Source organism: Tamandua tetradactyla, chromosome 7 (assembly GCF_023851605.1).
Source record: "Tamandua tetradactyla isolate mTamTet1 chromosome 7, mTamTet1.pri, whole genome shotgun sequence".
Taxonomy (NCBI): Eukaryota; Metazoa; Chordata; class Mammalia; order Pilosa; family Myrmecophagidae; genus Tamandua; species Tamandua tetradactyla.
In genome coordinates, this window is record NC_135333.1 from 39613819 (window position 1) to 39630669 (window position 16851).

The window sequence follows — 16851 nt, forward strand, 5'->3', positions numbered from 1 at the left end:
ACCTCCATTTCTCTAATCCCCTTTCCAGAAGAACTCCTCAGAAGAGTATATTTGTTGTCGCCATTCCTTTCTGCTTTTCTCTTTTCTCTTCTCCCCTGATCCAGCAGGCTTAACCCCCACTGCTCCACTGGCACACCTCCTGTCAGAGGCCAAATCTGAGCTCTGATCTTTAATCTATCAGCAGGATATAAAGCACTGTCTGTCTTCTAATTTAAGGTGCCATGATTAAAGCACACCATTTCATATACCACCAAGAAAGAGAAAGACAGCTGTAGCTCTCAGTCAGGAGGCTGTCCCCAATGTGGTTGCAGGTGCCCCCGACCTCACCTCCTGTGACTTTCCCTCAGTTCTCTCCTGCCACGTGGGCCCCCCAGCTGTACTCTTCCCTTTCACGTTCCCTCTTAGCTTTCTCCTCTGCTTAGAGCCCTCTCTCTGGAAGCTCCTTCCCCTCAGAGAGGTCCTCCCCAAATGCCCTCCTATCCATCTGGCCCTCAGCCCAGCACTACCCAGCCCGCTTACGCTACCTGATTTTCCCATATCATCTGTCCCCATCCACTGTACCTGCTCTTATTAGCCGCCCTCCTCTTAGAGTGTTAATCACTCCATGAGATCAGGGATTTGTTTTTTTGTTGTTGTTGTTTGTTTTTTTGTTTTACTGCTGCAACCAGAGTATTACCTGCTTAGTTGCTCAGCACTTATTGAGAGGTGATGTTTTTGTAACTCCTGTTCCACCATTCTGTAGCGCACAGGGGACACGAAGCCCAACTTCTTCCAGGACTGCCTGATGGAGATTTTTGACAACCTGGAGCAGCACATCCAGAACCCCTTGGTGCTGCAGTCAATCCTCAGCTTGATGGAGAGGGGCACGATGGTGCTGACCACCAACTATGACAACCTGCTGGAGATCTTTGGCCAGCAACAGAAAAAGCCGATGGAATCTTTGGATTTGAAGGATAAGACTAAGGTGTGGACTGTAGGGTCGAGGGGCAGGAGGTGGGTGTAAAGGAGAAGTTGTTGGAGTGGGTCTATAATGCTGTGGATTTTCAGCAGGGGAAATTAGTAGAGAGGAAAGGTCCTCATCTGTCTGCTCTTGGGTGCTCCTCTCCACAGTCAGAGATACTGGACAGTTCGAAGCTGTTCGGCCATAAGCTCCTCAGAGCAGCTGGGAACTGGTAGGGTAACGCTGTCTTTTCTCAAGACTTTTCTTATTGCCTTCTCTCATTTTCTCTTTGCATTCTCTCCTATAGGTTTGCAAGGCTTTTCCATCTGTATTCACTCATTACATTCATTGTAGAAAATGTGGAAGTGAAACAAGTAACAACAAGAAGCCAAATTGCACAAAATCCTATTGCTGTTAAGTTTTGGTTAATTTGTTTTTTTGTCTTTTTTTAACTAACTGGAATTACATTATATATAACATTTTTATCCTGAGTTTTCCCTTAATATTATACTGTGAGTATTTCTCTGTCATTAAACTGTTTTTAAAGCATGATTTTAAATGATAATATAGTTTTTAAACTTCTTTTTTTTTTTTTTTTTAACATGGGCAGGCACTGGGAAATGAACCCAGGTCTCCGGCATGGCAGGTGAGAATTCTGCCACTGAGCCACTGTTGCCCTTAAACTTCTTTTTAAAAATAGTTTTATTGAGATATATTCAAACACCGTATACCCCATCCATGGCAATATAATTTAAAATCTAAATTATAATTGATACTTTTCCTCTGATGCGATTAGCATATTTTTGCTATTGTAAATAATGCTGCAACAAAAATCCTATACTTTTTTGTCCCTCTGTTTATTTCTTTAGGATAAATTCCTAGAAGAGTTTCAGGGTTGAAACATGGATAAAGTTTAAAGACTGATGAGATAAGCTACCAAAGTGTGTCCCAGAAAGACTCCTGGCTTGCACTCCCCCCAGCTGTGGTGGGAGTACCTGTTTCTCATATTTTGTCAACACATGATGTTACCTTAAAAAACAAAACAAAATACACTTTACCCATTTGATACGTGAAATTATAAAGTTTTTATTTCCTTTATCTGTAGGTTGAATATAGTTTCATTGTATTGGCTATTTGTATTTCTTCTGTGAAGGGTTTGTACATATCCTTTGTGTATTTGCTCCGAGGTTTTAGGTTATTACTAATAAGTAATGCTACCCATATCACCTGGTGCGGTCTGTGAGGGAGAGCGTTACTCCCTTTCTGTGCACAGGGAAGCTGGAGCACATGGCGATGGTGTCTTATACAAGGCAGTTGAGTGACGTGGAGGCTGGGCACATGCCCAGGTCTTTTGGCTCAAAATCCCACATATTTTTTTTTACACGGGTAGGCACTGGGAATCGAACCTGGGTCCTCTGGAATGGCAGGCAAACATTCTTGCCTGCTGAGCCACCGTGGCCCACCCCAACATGTTTATTGTTACAGCTTTTTTATTCTTGGTAATGAGAGACTGATGGAGGTGAGCGTATACATGGGCCCAGACTTTGTGAAAAGAGTAGCTTTGAAATCATAATTAGCACCCTCAGACCTCGGTGGCCATGTATTTCCCTCTCTTGAACCATCTGTGAACACTGTGTACATTTCTGAGCAAGGTAGTCCCAAGTCTTAGGCTTGCTCAGTATTGTAAATCTTGGAAATAAACTCTAGAACTAAACTGCAAATTACATGTAACAGAGATGCTAGTTAGTTATTCTGCTAACTATATCAGTAGAGCTTTGGTGTGTGTCTGTGTGAGTACTGTGTATAGATGCAAAAACCCCTTGCATAAAGTAAATATACATGATGTGAAGCTTAAGGTCTTTTATTCTACTTCTTGAACTGAAATGAATACAGTTGGCCTTTTGATAAATTCCTTATATGTATATACATTCCTTATCTATATATACATACATATATATACACTTATTATTAAAAAAATACGTAAATAGCAGTAATTATAATATAACATGTAACTTTGAAGTGAAAGGCCCAAGAACTCCCTTAAAGTAATTGCTCTTAACAGTTAGGTGTAGTCTCAGATGTTAAAGATATTTCTTTTATCACTTTCCTGTCTTTAAAGTTCTTTCTGATATAATATCCCAGGAATAATTAGCTCTAACAATAGTTGAGTTTCTCTTATGTTTTGAAGGTATAATTAGAAATTGAAAACATCTCTCTTAATTTACTAAGTTAGGTTTGAAAAACCATGAATCTGATTTAGATATTTTCCTTTTATCTGTTTTAAATAATAACAATTTTTCCCCCCATCTTGGCTTGATTTTGATAGGTCCTTCAGTGGGCAAGAGGACACATAAAATATGGAGTTCTTCATATCCATGGCTTATACACAGATCCTTGTGGGATGGTATTAGATCCATCAGGATATAAAGATGTTACTCAAGACCCAGAAGTAATGGTACATTTCATTTTTAATAAGGCATTGACTCATAACTTTGGAAGTCTTATCATGTGACTGGAATGGTTTCCCAGCTTCCAGGCAGTCCTGCCCTTGAGGCCTGCCCTCCACACTGCTGCCAGAGGATAGGAACATGTCTGTTCTGTCTCTGTTGACTCTCCAGGGCCTGGCACATTGAATAGATGCTCAGTAAATGGTTGTTCACAGAGGGGCAGCATGATTTCCTTTAAAAGCCTAGACCTGCTCTCACTCTGTGCATTACTTGGCCCCGACCATTCATTGATTCCCTGTTGTCCAAGGATGCAGGTGACACACAGGGTCCTGCAGGATTGTGAATGTTTTTCTCCTGCCACTCATCCCTATTCTTATTCACATCTTGAATGTTCATTTCTCAGTGTCCATCCAGGCATCTTCCAGTCAGAGTTCTCTACCTCCCCCTTCCTCTACTGAACAGTGTTTAGCTTCCAAAACCTGTTTTGTTTTTTTTTAAATATTTTTATTGTAAAACTTAACAAACATACATTTTTGACATACAAATATTCCATACATGGTGTACAGTCAGTGGTTCACAATATCATCACCTGTGTTGTGTGTTCATCACCATGATCATTTTTTTGGAACATCTGCCTCATTCCAACAAAAATAAAAAAGAAAAAACTATACATACCATACCCCTTTCTCCTCTGTCTCATTGACTACTAGTATTTCAATCTACTCAATTTATTTTAATCTTTGTTGCCCTTATTGTTTATTTTTATCCATATTTTTTACTCATCTGTCTATACCCTAGATAAAAGGCGCATCAGACACAGGTTTTCACAATCACACAGTCATTTTGTTAAAACTATATCATTATAGTCATCTTCAAGAAACATGGCTACTGGAACACAGTTCTACAGTTTCAGGTACTTCCCTCCAGCCACTCCAATACACCATAAACTAAAAAGGGGATATCTATATAATGCATAAGAATAACCTCCAGGATAACCTCTTAAATCTGTTTGAAATCTCTCAGCTACTGACACATTATTTTGTCTCATTTCTCTCTTCCCCCTTTTGGTCGAGAAGGTTTTTTCAATCCCTTGATACTGGGTTCTTGCTCATCCCAGAATTTCTGTCCCATGTTGCCAGGGAGATTTACACCCGTGGGAGTCGTGTCCCTATACAGGAGAGCAGTGAGTTCACCTGCCTAGTTGGCTTAGAGAGTGGCCACATCTGAGCAACAAAAGAGGTTCTCTGGGGATGACACGTAGGCCTAATTTTAAATAGGATAGGTTTAGCCTATCCTTTGCAGGGATAAGTTTCATAAGGGCAAACCCCAAGATTGAGGGCTCAGCCTATTGATTTGGTTTGTACCCACTGCTTGCGAGAATATCAGAAATTCTCCAAATGGGGAAGTTGGGTATTTCCTCCTTTCTCCCCATTCCCCAAAGGGAATTTGTAAAACTTCTTTATTCACTGTCCAAATCACTCTGGGATTTTTCAGGGCATCACACTGACCTGGACAAACCAACAAAATCTCATGCCCCATTCAAGATTCCATGTACTTATGGTATTCAATTAAACTGACCGTACAAGTTAAATTAGGAAATGGACTGGCCAAAATATAAATTTTGCACCAAATAGACATTTCTCCCTTTAGTCTCACACAGAAGTTGAAGTTTTAAAATACAGATGATATCATCCTTTACCTAGTCTTCTGATATCCAGAACAGCTTCCTTCATATCTCTACTCAATGTACGTTCACTTTTTCAACTTTTTAAACAGTTCCTGTATGGGGTACTGCTGACTTTCATAGCTTCAGAGCTCTAACTCAGGTATCATATAAATACCCAAAGTTTCTGGGAAAGGCCATGTTATATACAAACATTTCAGTATCTGAGAATTTAGAATTAACAGTTACACCTCCTGAATATATATGACTATTGTAAGAGCTTACAACCTAGGACCCTTTACAATATGCCCCAACTTAATATCCCATGCTCTCGACTTTAGTTCACCAAATTTTTATATTATAGTTAATCCATATGACTGAGGCATGATAATATTTGTCTTTTTGTTCCTGATATTTCATTCAGCATATAGCTCTCAAAGGTTCATTCACCTAGTTGCAAGCCTCACAACTTTATTCCTTCTTGTGGCAACTCAGTAGTCCCTCTTCCATTCCTCAGTCATTGTACACTTAGGCTACCTCCATTCATTGTGGATCACTAATACTGCTGCCAGTCACCAGTGTGCAAATGTCCATTCCTGTCTCCACACTCAGCTCCTCCAGGATATATACTTCACGAGCAGTGGGGTTAAAGCCTGGTTTTAATACTTCTTTCTCTGAGAGATTTTCTTGATGCCCTGGACAGAGTGAGGTATGGAAAAATGTACTTCCCAGCACATTATAAAGTGTTCTGTTTTAGCACTTAGATATGACCATCTCTTCATCAGTTCACTTGTAAGTGCATGTCAGGGACTGTATCACTCATTGGTAACCCCTGGGCCCTGAGTGATACTGGCATATGGGTGCCAGTTGCATGAATGATTGGGTGAGTCTTTAGAGTTGCACTGTCAGTGCTGTTGGCTGGTGATAAGACACACATGTTGGCTGGTGATAAGACACACACACCTGGGCTGATATTGAACGTGAGGTGTTTGGATATTGAGTTGGTGATTCCCTGCCTACTCTCTACTGCCTGCGTGATCCCATGTGATCTCTTTCCCCTGCACCCACTCCCTTGGATTAGTCACTTTTCCCCCCCTCAGCTCTCCTGCCCTCACCCCCAAAACCCTATTTTCCAGAGACCTCATCCCCTGCAGAGTTCACTTACATGATCAATGGAGGGAGATGATAACTTCAGGATGTTTGCATGTACACAGTTTGGAACTGAAAAAATTTTTAAATTCCTATTTTATGTTTTAATATTTAAACATTTTACCTAATTCTAGATGATTTAAGTTGGGAGGCAGAACTGACAGGATTTGGTGGGCGAGGGGTGGGGTAGTGATATGGAATCCCTACTTTACATGGGCAAGCACCTGGAATCGAATCCCGGTCCTCTGGAATGTCAGGCAAGCATTTTGCCTGCTGAGCCACCATGGCCTGCCCAGGAATCCGTACTTTAAGGTGTGTCTACATCGGACGTCAGCCTGGCTCAGGTGGGGAGAGCCTCCCTGCCATTGCTAGGAGGTAGATTGCCAGCTCAGCTTCTGCCTTTGTTTCCAAACATTTTGGCTCTAGATTGATCTGAGAACTATGTTAGGTGATTGCCCTCTCTGTTTAACTTTGTTCCTAAGAGTGGCTCTTGGAGAAGTCTCCTGAGAAAGCAGTGACTTCAGAGCACAGCTGTGCCACTTTGTGGTGGTCATACAGTCATGCTGTCCTGCAGGTGAATACTCAGATTTCTTCATTGGCTTTTTCACAGGAAGTTCTCCAGAACTTATACCGCACCAAATCTTTTCTGTTTGTGGGCTGTGGAGAGACCCTTCGTGATCAGATATTCCAAGCTCTCTTCCTTTACTCTGTGCCGAATAAGGTGGATTTAGAACACTACATGGTTGTGCTCAAGGAAAATGAAGATCATTTCTTTAAGCATCAAGCAGACATGCTTTTGCACGGAATTAAAGTCGTATCCTATGGGGGCTGTTTTGATTATTTCCCAGGATATGTCCAAGACCTTACCACTCAGATCTGCAAACAGAGAAGCCCAGGTACACGGATTCTTTTTGTTTTTTGTTTTTTTAGATATAACTCTCAAACCATAAAATTCACTAATCTTCTAGTTCTCTTTTTTTCTTAATGCCTCTGAACTTGGAAAATAGTAGATTGGGATAATTAGGGTGACAGTAAAAGTCTATAAATAGAGCCTCACATTTATAGACTTATATTAGCTGAGCATATAGTTGTAAAAACTTAGTCATGTTTCAGATTGCTTGCTATGTTTCAGATTACCTTAACCAAGCAAGAAAACTACCAAGCTAGCTTTGTCAGTTGTGTACTTAAAATCTGAAAAATGCAGGTATCTCACTTTGGTCCTGTCACTACATTTTAGACATTAACCCTTCAAAAGCACAAAATGATTTTATAAAGTTTTAAATTTCTTTTTCTAAATAACATCTTTTGCTTGTGTTCTGCTGAATACAGCACGCCTTTAAAGGAATTCTCCTTTGACTTTCTTTTGGGGAATTGTTCATCTGCCAGGAATGGCCCAGATAATGGAGAAATTCTTGAACATGGTCATCCTGACCTCGGGGTAGTTTATGGCTTTGGGTTTGGTATCATAAAACATTGATGATGGCAAACTTGGGAAAGGTCTGTATTGACTATCATTTCATTGTAATAGGAAACCCAGACACTCCCTCACGGCAGAATTAGGTTAGCCACAGGGCAATTGGCTGGGTGTCACCAGCTGCGAACTTTGAAGACTAGAGAGTACTGAGGTCATGGGTAACTGAACACACAGAAAACCCAGCAGCTTAGTTGTTTTTTAATTTTTTTCTAAGAATTGCTAATAATTAGCAAAATGGGTTGATTTAAGTTGCATTATCATTAATAAAATAATAATTAGGCTAGTGGTTAAGTTTCTTACTAAAAGAAGAAGGGAACTAACACAATGTACTACTCTGTGCCATACTACTGCTAAGAAATTTACATTCTTGACCTTATTTAATGTTTAGTAGCAGCAGCAGATGCTGCTAAATAGATGATTTTATGATGATGAGACAACTCAAAGAGGTTAATAACTTCCCAGTTAATGTTAGTAATTGAAGCTGGGATGGAATCCTAACACGCATTAGTGTGTCCTAGGATGGGCACGTGTGTGTGGATTTGGAGAGGAGGCAGCGGTTTCTCTTCTCTATTGCTTACCTCCTGAACCTCAAGCCAAGCTTGGGCTCCCTCTGGTGCCTGTGGGCTGCAGGGGCTTCCCATTTCCAGGCCCTGGCAGCTGAGTGGGTGTGGCAGTTTCCCAGAGAGCTGAAAGAATGTTGAGACTTTGAACCAGTGAATGTTATTAAGGACACTTGTACTTTGCATCTGTAGTGTGCCTTCCTTGATCAGAGAAGGGAGGTTTAATGAATGGGGTGTGCTCACCGTGTGCTGGGCCGGCCGGGGCGCCATTCATTCAGTGCAAGAGAAGTGAGAAGAGGCGGCCAGGAGAGGGCAGGTGTTGGGCATCTGTCCCTGCCCCTGGTTACTGGGGGCAGGAGCTCTCAGAGTTGGAGCTGGGTTGGTGACCCCACTGCAGGCCGGAAGAGCAGGAGCACAGGAAGGCTTGATTGGCTTCTCTTTCTCTTTTCCAGATGCTGATCGAGTGGATAGCACCACATTATTGGGTAAAGGCTATCTATTTTTGCTTACACATTCCATTATATTCCTGCTACACTTTGACTTGTAAAATCAAAAAGTATGTTTCTCACATTAAAAACTCAGCCTGAATTAAAGCACAGCAGCACTAGAGATAGTAAACAGCACTGCCTTCATTATGCCCTGCCATGAGGAAGAACTCGGAAACATGAAAAGCAAACATGGGCCCTCTGCTGGCAACTGAGAATCATTTCTTGCTCTAGAACCAAGAGTTATGGTGGGATTGGAATAAAATTCAACTCACATTATATACTACTTGCTGTAAAATGTAATAACTTTACGTTACCCATCCCCTTTAGAAAATTTAACTGCAAAGTTCTAATCTTTTATATAATACTTTTTTCTCTAATAACTGGTTTGAAATGTGAACCCTCTTCTTGTTGGGTCAGTTCTGCATATTTTTAAATTAACAAAATATGTCTGAGATTAGGAGCCTTAGAGTTCTCCGTGGGCGAATCTGGCACCACGTTTTTCCACTTCCTGAGTCAGTTGGGTTCAGAGGGCTCTGGCTGGGGAAGCAGGTCTGAGTGTGCCCTGGTCTTCCTTGCCTTGTTTGGCCCAGCCTGACCCATCGCTGTGGGTCCTGTGAACGTCACCCATTTTGTGTGGTTGTGCTTCAGTTTAGGAATTACAAACAGTTGCTCTCTGCTTTTATTTTCAACCCTGTTTCCATGTGCAACGGTTCATTTATTATAGTTGCTTTCTCATGTGGCTGTAACTCCCCAAACCATCCTTTTCTTATGAAAAAAGCATTAACTTGATAGATATAATCTGTAATGTATGGCAGGGATTATCTGGCCAGTGCTTCAGTAGGGTCACATTAACAAACTTTGCAGGATGGAGACTAGATTCAGGCCTAGAAAACATACCTAGAGTAGATCCACTTTTTAATATGAAGCTTTTATCTTTTAGGTAATGCATGTCAAGACTGTGCAAAAAGGAAGTTAGAAGAGAATGGAATAGAAGTTTCAAAAAAACTCAGACAATCAGATACTGGTATTATTTTCTTTCTTTTTATTGAGAACATATTTCAAATCTGTCTTACTTTGTGTGTGTTTTCAGTTATGGTGCTTTTGTTTAATGCCCTTTGCCCCTTGGTAGATACTTTGTGTCAAAATCAGAGTACAGAAGGGTTTCTGTTGGAGCCAGATCTTCCACCCCACCTCACCCCACATTCCAGCTGCCCAGAGGTACCCACTTTTACAAATTTCTGTTTAAGTAACTATATTAAAGAAAAACCTACCTAGGGAAAGTGCACAAATCATAAGGTCAGTGTGATGAATTTTTACAAAGGGAGCACCCCCATATAACCACTCCCAGTTTAAGAGATGGAACATTACCAACCAAGGACGATCACTGTTCTGACTTCTGTTACCTTAATCTCCAGAGAAAGCCACTCCCACTCATTTGCTTTTGTTACCTCTCTGTCACTGACTAACAAGTCAGATGATCTCTGCTGACTCCAGGAAAGATCATCTATGCGCTCATACTGCCCCTGCCTCTGCTTTCCTTCTCCTCCTCCAACCAGATTCTGACAGATTATTGCTAGTTTTCCATAACTTTAAACATTGCACTTAAACCTCTGACTTACCCCTGGGAAGATGAGGCTGTGATGGGCCCTGACCCTTCTTCCTACCGGTTCCTCATCTCCCTCCCCTCAGCCTGCCCTCCAGCTTTTACATCATCAGTGTTAACAGCCAGGGGTGCAGAGCCAAAGGAAGTAAGACCTTCAGTCTGTTAATAGGCTGATTCTAAAAGTTGAAAAACAAAAAAGCACTTTCATTATGAAAACAATGGAAATACTTTTTCCTGGAGAGCCGGCCTCTGTGTTGTGTTAAAGGTCTAGTGTCACGACTACTGTGCTGCTTGAAGGACACGTTTTTGGTATTGAGGTCGGATGTGTTTTTTTCTTACATCCCATGACATGCTTATTATTTTGCATGTCCTATTGGGACTTTACAACACTTGTGTTCCTTTTTATTTTTTGAGGAATTTCAAATTTCTCTTCTCCTCTTGATGTCCAAAGGATACCATGTTTCACAATAATCTCAAATTTACACAGTTTCTCAATCATACGATCCCTCATTTTTTTCTGAGATATCTTCTAACCTCCTGCTCCATTCTGGACTGCTGTGTATTTGTCATCCTGGAACTTCCTTTCTCTCCTTGGTTATTGCCCAAGTCTTCTTGTTCCTGCTCCCCATTCATTCTGGTGGAGAACATCCTTAGACACGTCCAGCTGACACCAGGCGTGGATGATAGTCTTCCCGAGAGCCTGGTGTCTGGATGTATCTTGCCTTGGACCTCACGCTCGCCTGTGATAACTGGAGTGTAGCTTTCTTGGGGAGTTATTTTCTCTCAGAACACCACTTTCTTCAGTATCCTGAGGATCTGAGGGCAATTTAATTTTCTTTGATTTATGGGTAACCTGTTGCTTTCCTTTGTAGAAGCTTTTGGGATCTTTTTCTTGATGTTTAGAAATTTCAAGAGGATGTATTTAGGTGGAAATATTTTTTGTTTACATTGATCAGTTTTTTCCTTTGGTTCTTTAGTTCTGGAATAATTTATTACCTTATTTCTTTCTATTTCCTCTGTTCCCTCTTCCTGATACTCATACTAGTTGGGACCTCCTGGTTGATTTCTAATGTCTCTTAATTTTCTCTGATGTCTCTTAATTTTCATTTTCTGTCTCGAGCTTAAAAAACTTTCTATGAGATTCTCAAAATTATGTTCTAACTTTTGGGTTAAATTTTTAGTTTGACAATGTTATCTTAAATTCTGAGAGCTCTTGTTTTCTGATTTATCCTCTCTTGTAGCATCCTGTTGGCCATCTGACTAATGCATTCCTGAAAACATTTGGGATAGAGAGCTTTCAAATAGCAGTAGTTTATTTTTGATTACTTTAAATAATACTAAATGCCTATGTAACTATCCACCAAGGATTTCTGAGAGCTCTGAAGCATCTAGCATATCAGTTCTTGATCTTTTTAACATCTAAATTAATTAATATCCTTAGTGGGTATTTTGGGTTGTAGGGTGTGGTACATTTTTCTTTGATACCACCAGGAGCATGTACTGTTGAATTTATCTGTTGATAACACAAAGATTCATAATGACTACAAATAGCATTTATTTAACTAAAATAAAACAGTTTAAAAATGATTCCTTACAGAGCAAATTGTTGCTAAGTTAGGATTGGTGGCAAGGAGAGGACAGATGTGACTGCAGTCTCTCTTATTCAGGGATGGGTGAAGGGGAGAGAGTGAGCTGGTAATTCTTTTGGGACATTAGCTGAGATACACTGCAGCAGACCCTACAGCCTCTAGCTTAGATTTTGCGCATATTAAAATGCTTTGGGGAGAGAAGACATGGAATCTTTAGAGGGAGAAATCAGTTTTAATAGTGCTTTGGATATATATCTTTGCTAGTTTAGCAAATATTTGGATTGTGATTTCGACTAGTAGGGACCCCTGTAACTCAAAAACAAAGAAAACATACGTTCTTTGACTTGTTTCTTCCAGGGCAAGTGGTTCTTTTTCATTTAGCCTCTTTCCTGCTGTAGTTTTCCTTAGGTCTGGTGCTCCTCAGCTGTCTACCAGTACCTGAGAAGGAAGGGCCAGGTGATTATTCTAGGCTGTCAATGGGGGTTTCCCCTGCTGCTGCTGTGTATACATAGGGCTTTAGTCCCTAGGGGCCAGCCCCAAGGAGGAAGCCTGGCCATCCTGGCATGCTGGCTATCAGGAAACCGGGCTTTTTGCTGGGGAGCAGTGGGCAGGTCAGCCATTAGGTCGGAATCGCCTTCAGTGCCAGTTGGGAGTGTTAGTTCTGGAGGTCAAAACCTGCACCCACCACAGCCCTGCTTCTCCCCGGCAGCCGTGTTTGCTTTGAGCAAAGCCTTGACCTGCTCTGCGTGGGGTGAGAGAGGACTGTGTGCACTTTTTTGGTTTTGCCGGCCATACCTGCAGACACCAGAGCGTAGAGCTGGGCAGGCCCCCCTCTGCAGGGCAGTCCTTTGTAAGAGTATCCTGAGCCTTCCCTTGTGGTGCTTCCAGTGGGCTCCCAAGGTGTATATGTTGAACTGCCCTTCCCCGATGATATATTTTGCCTCTCCCAGTCTGCAGAGGGGTGGAAAGAGCATTCAGATTCATGGGTTGAGATCCTCATGGTTCTTTGCAAACCCTATCTCACAATTTTCTTTGCCCCTGATGGTGTTTTTTAGTATCTCAGGGCCCTTTCTCAACAATGGCTACTGTTTCCATTATGAATGGGACTCAAAGTCTCTAGTGCAGAAGAAAAAATATAAAGCAGTTTCTGAAGTAGAAATCCTAGTGTGAATACTTTATAGCTGAACTTTAATGTGTAACTTTAACCTTTCTTTTGTTTAAACAGATCATGCTGGAGGGTCTTGAAATCTTTAAAACCAGTAAAACCTGCAACTTGAAAACCAGCCTTCTGTAACCACAGTGCCATACACAAACTGAGGAATGTACTGAGAACCCCCCATGGGACCTCCCAATTCTGAACTGTCACGTACCCCAAAAGAGCCATGTGGGAGTGTGGCCCTCTGAGGCTGGGTGGAAGAGCTCCACTCTGTGTGCTGAAACACACACATTTCAGGTAGACTTTGTAAGGACTGTGGACGACGACTACCTCAGGGACCAAAGTCAGGGGAAAGGGATCCATGCGGCATTCCTGAGTTCCATGTGACACTCCCCCTTTAGTCAAGGTTGCTTCCTGATAAAAGGGGGAGAGTGAAGATTCTCCAAGCAACAGAAGTTGCCAGAGAGAAAATAAGAAATTAGATACATTTTATTATTTTTGTGTGGAACATCTGTTACTATAGAAAAAACTTAAAAGGTATGTTTGTTACATTATTAAAAAGTAAAGAATGAATGGATACTCAAGCCACTGAATCAGCTAGTGAGAATGGCCTGCTTTTAAAACGTATTATTAGATAAATAGGATTTCTTTGGAATTATATAATTTTAGTAACTTCAGTTCCAAAGAAATGACAGGTGTAACTTGATAAGAAGCATGAATTCACAGAGAGCCAGAGGGCCTTTTAAAAAGTCCAGTTCAGTGTTGCACAAGTCCATTTTGTGACTGTTAATTGAGAAATTACAGTGGGGGGAGAAGACCAAGTTTTAAACTTTTAGTTACAGTATAGGTTCCAAGTTTTACAAGCCGTTATTTTGTAGTGTAAGGTCTAGACTTACTGTTTTCTTAAATCTGATCTTGGGCGCTGCAGCAGTGGCTCAGTGGCAGTATTCTTGCCTGCCATGCCAGAGACCTGGGTTCAATTCTTGGAGCCTGCCCATGTCAGGAAAAAAAAACAAAAAAAACAAAAAAAGCTGATCTTATCTCTTAAAGATTCTCTTCTCATGGCTCTAATTAAGGAGATTTGCACTGAGTGAGGCAGACAGAACTTTTCAAGAGCCTGCCACACTTTAATAAATGTTTTCAGGATTTACCCATGGTAGAAAGAACAGTGCAGGAGCTCAGTGCTTCTGCCTGTGGAGTGTCTCTGACACAACAGAAAGTTCCCTTCTTAAATGTCACAGGATGTTAAATGGGGATTCCCTTTGGGAGAATCAAGCCTGCCTGTGTCCGGTTCAGAGGCTGTTACTTAGGTGCCATTTCTTGCCAAGACTTATGACACTCACCACTGATGGCACCAAAGCTCCCCACAGGTTTAGGGAAAGTCCAGGAAATTTATGGATGGGAGTGAGAGAGAAGCCAGAGAACTACTGCAGACCCCCCTCCCTTTTATTTTTTTTTCCTTTTTGAAGCATGGAAAACAAATTTTATGTCACTCTGGTCATAAATAAAATTTTAACTTCAGCTCTGTGTTACCAGACAAAGGCTGTGGATTCTTTTGCCTGACGCGCTCAATAACCAATTCCTGAGACCACGGGTTTTCAAAGAGAGAAAGTTTATTGCTAGGTGTGTAGTAGAACAGGTTTCTAAAATCTGTTTCCCTGAACAGAATTCCCTAATTCTGATAGTTTTATTAGTGAAAATATGGGCAGAGTTTAGGATAATGACCACAAGTGGCCCCAGATGATGTAATTAGTGGTGATCTAATTATTGAGCATGTGCAGATTGATTACATGCTTAGAGAAGATATGTAAGAAAATGGCAGAATGAGGTAGAGGTGACTTGTAGGTTAGTCTAAGCTACTGCACATGTCAGGTGGGCCCACTTTGGTTAGATCCAGTCTCCATCATCAAGATAATTTTGAGGTGGGTTCGGTCTGGTCTGACCCACGACCCTTCATTATAAACATTAGGGGCTGTCTAGTGATTACAAGACTCTAAAGTTGAAAAACTGGGTAAATGGGTACAAATGAAGGTTAGTCACAAGGTTTTTACAATCCCAGGGGCAGAAGATAAGGGCTATACAATCAATCAGAGTTCAAGGCAACTGGATTACAATTTAGAGAGTTCAGGTATTTCCCTCTGTCTACTCCAGTATACAAGAGAGCAAAAGGGAATAGCTATATAATGATTCAGCAATCAAAATCATCCCTTAAATCCTGATTTCTTGGTTATATGTATGTACTCAACTTTTCTTCAGTTATGAGTCTTGGTATAATCTATTTAATGAGGACCTTAGTTTAAGTTGCCACTCAGCTGTGAAATCTAGTAAATGATTACTTGAATGTGCAAACATTATAAATTGTTTTTTAGACACATTACAAAGTGCGATTGGGTGTAGGTATTTGAATCTGAAAGGGTAAATTACAAATTGGCCAAACATGAGGTAGAGCAAAGCTATAGGCCTGGCTGAGCCCTTGATCTTGGGGTTTGCCCCAATGAAACTTATTCTTGCAAAGGATAGGCTAAGTTTACTTATAATTAGGCCTAAGAGTCACCCCCAGAAAACCTCTTTTGCTCAGATGTGGCCTCTCTAAGCCAACTCAGCAGGTGAACTCACTGCCCTCCCCCCTGTGTGGGACATGACACCCAGGAGTGTAAATTTCCTGGCAACATGGGACAGTACTCCTGGGGTGAGCTGGGACCCAGCATCATGGGATTGAGAAAGCCTTCTTGACCAAAAGGGGGAAGAGAGAAATGAGACAAAGTTTCAGTGGCTGAGAGATTTCAAATAGTTGAGAGGTTATCCTGAAGGTTATTCTTATGCATTATATAGGTGTCCCTTTTTAGTTTATGGTGTATTGGAGTGACTGGAGGGAAATACTGAAACTCTTGAGCTGTGTTCCAATAACCTTGATTCTTGAAGACGATGGTATAGCAATACAGCTTTTACAGTGTGACTGTGTGATTGTGAAAACCTTATGTCTTGCTGCTCCTTTTATCTAGGGTATGGACAGATGAATAAAAAAATAAGGATAAAAAATAGTGGGGGAGGGGGATAAAGGGTAAAAAATTGGATTGATTGAAATATACCATCAATGAGAGGGAGAGGTAAGGGATATGGGATGTATGAGTTTTTTGTTTTATTCTTTATTTTTCTGGAGTGATGCAAATGTTCTAAAAATGATCATGGTGATGAATACAGAACTATATGATATTGTGAGCCATTGTATACCATGTATGGACTGGTATAAAATATTAAAATTATTAAAAATAATTATATCAAAATATTAAAAGTATTTTTTTTTAGAAAAAGCTAAAGGCCTGGAAGATGATGTGGATCAGGATCTGTGAGAGAGAGTCTGTTCCCAGAAACCCTAAAGGGTTACGCCTGTGGGGATAAATGTGTCCACTGTCATGTGGTGATGTGGGTTTTAAAACACCAGCATATTCCCTTGACGGATCCATGAAGGAACAATGGGGAGCATGTTCCTGAGAAACACTAGGACTGGGGATGACAAAGTATGGCCTGATTTTTGGCCTCAAGCTAGGAGGGTTTTTACATTGTAAGTAGTTGTTTAATACAAGTACCTGCATAAGAGCTGTAGTAGTTAGGTTCAGGTGTCAACTCGGCCAGGTGAAGGTGCGTAGTTCTATTGCTGTGGACATGAGCCAATGGCATGTGCACCTCATCTGTTGCTGATTACATCTGCAGTTGGCTAGGAGGTGTGCCTGCTGCAACGAATGAAAATGACATTTAATTTAAGTGGCTGGTTCTTAAATAAG

At 41.0% G+C, this 16851-nt stretch overlaps 1 protein-coding gene across 8 annotated transcripts in view; it reads left to right on the plus strand.

Annotated features, from left to right (window-relative positions):
- Positions 1–16306, plus strand: part of FAM118A (family with sequence similarity 118 member A) — a 36044-nt gene extending 19738 nt beyond the window's left edge. For 6 of the 8 annotated variants that reach the window (XM_077169159.1, XM_077169155.1, XM_077169154.1 and 3 more), the window contains 7 exons: positions 743–964; positions 1551–1586; positions 3267–3395; positions 6810–7095; positions 8686–8718; positions 9662–9745; positions 13139–16306. In XM_077169159.1, the coding sequence (XP_077025274.1) occupies positions 743–964; positions 1551–1586; positions 3267–3395; positions 6810–7095; positions 8686–8718; positions 9662–9745; positions 13139–13158 (810 nt within the window). In that variant the 3' untranslated portion in view covers positions 13159–16306. The remainder of the gene's footprint in view (positions 1–742; positions 965–1550; positions 1587–3266; positions 3396–6809; positions 7096–8685; positions 8719–9661; positions 9746–13138) is intronic. The other 2 variants (XM_077169160.1, XM_077169158.1) reach the window with 1 other exon arrangement.
- Positions 16307–16851: the final 545 nt, after the last annotated feature.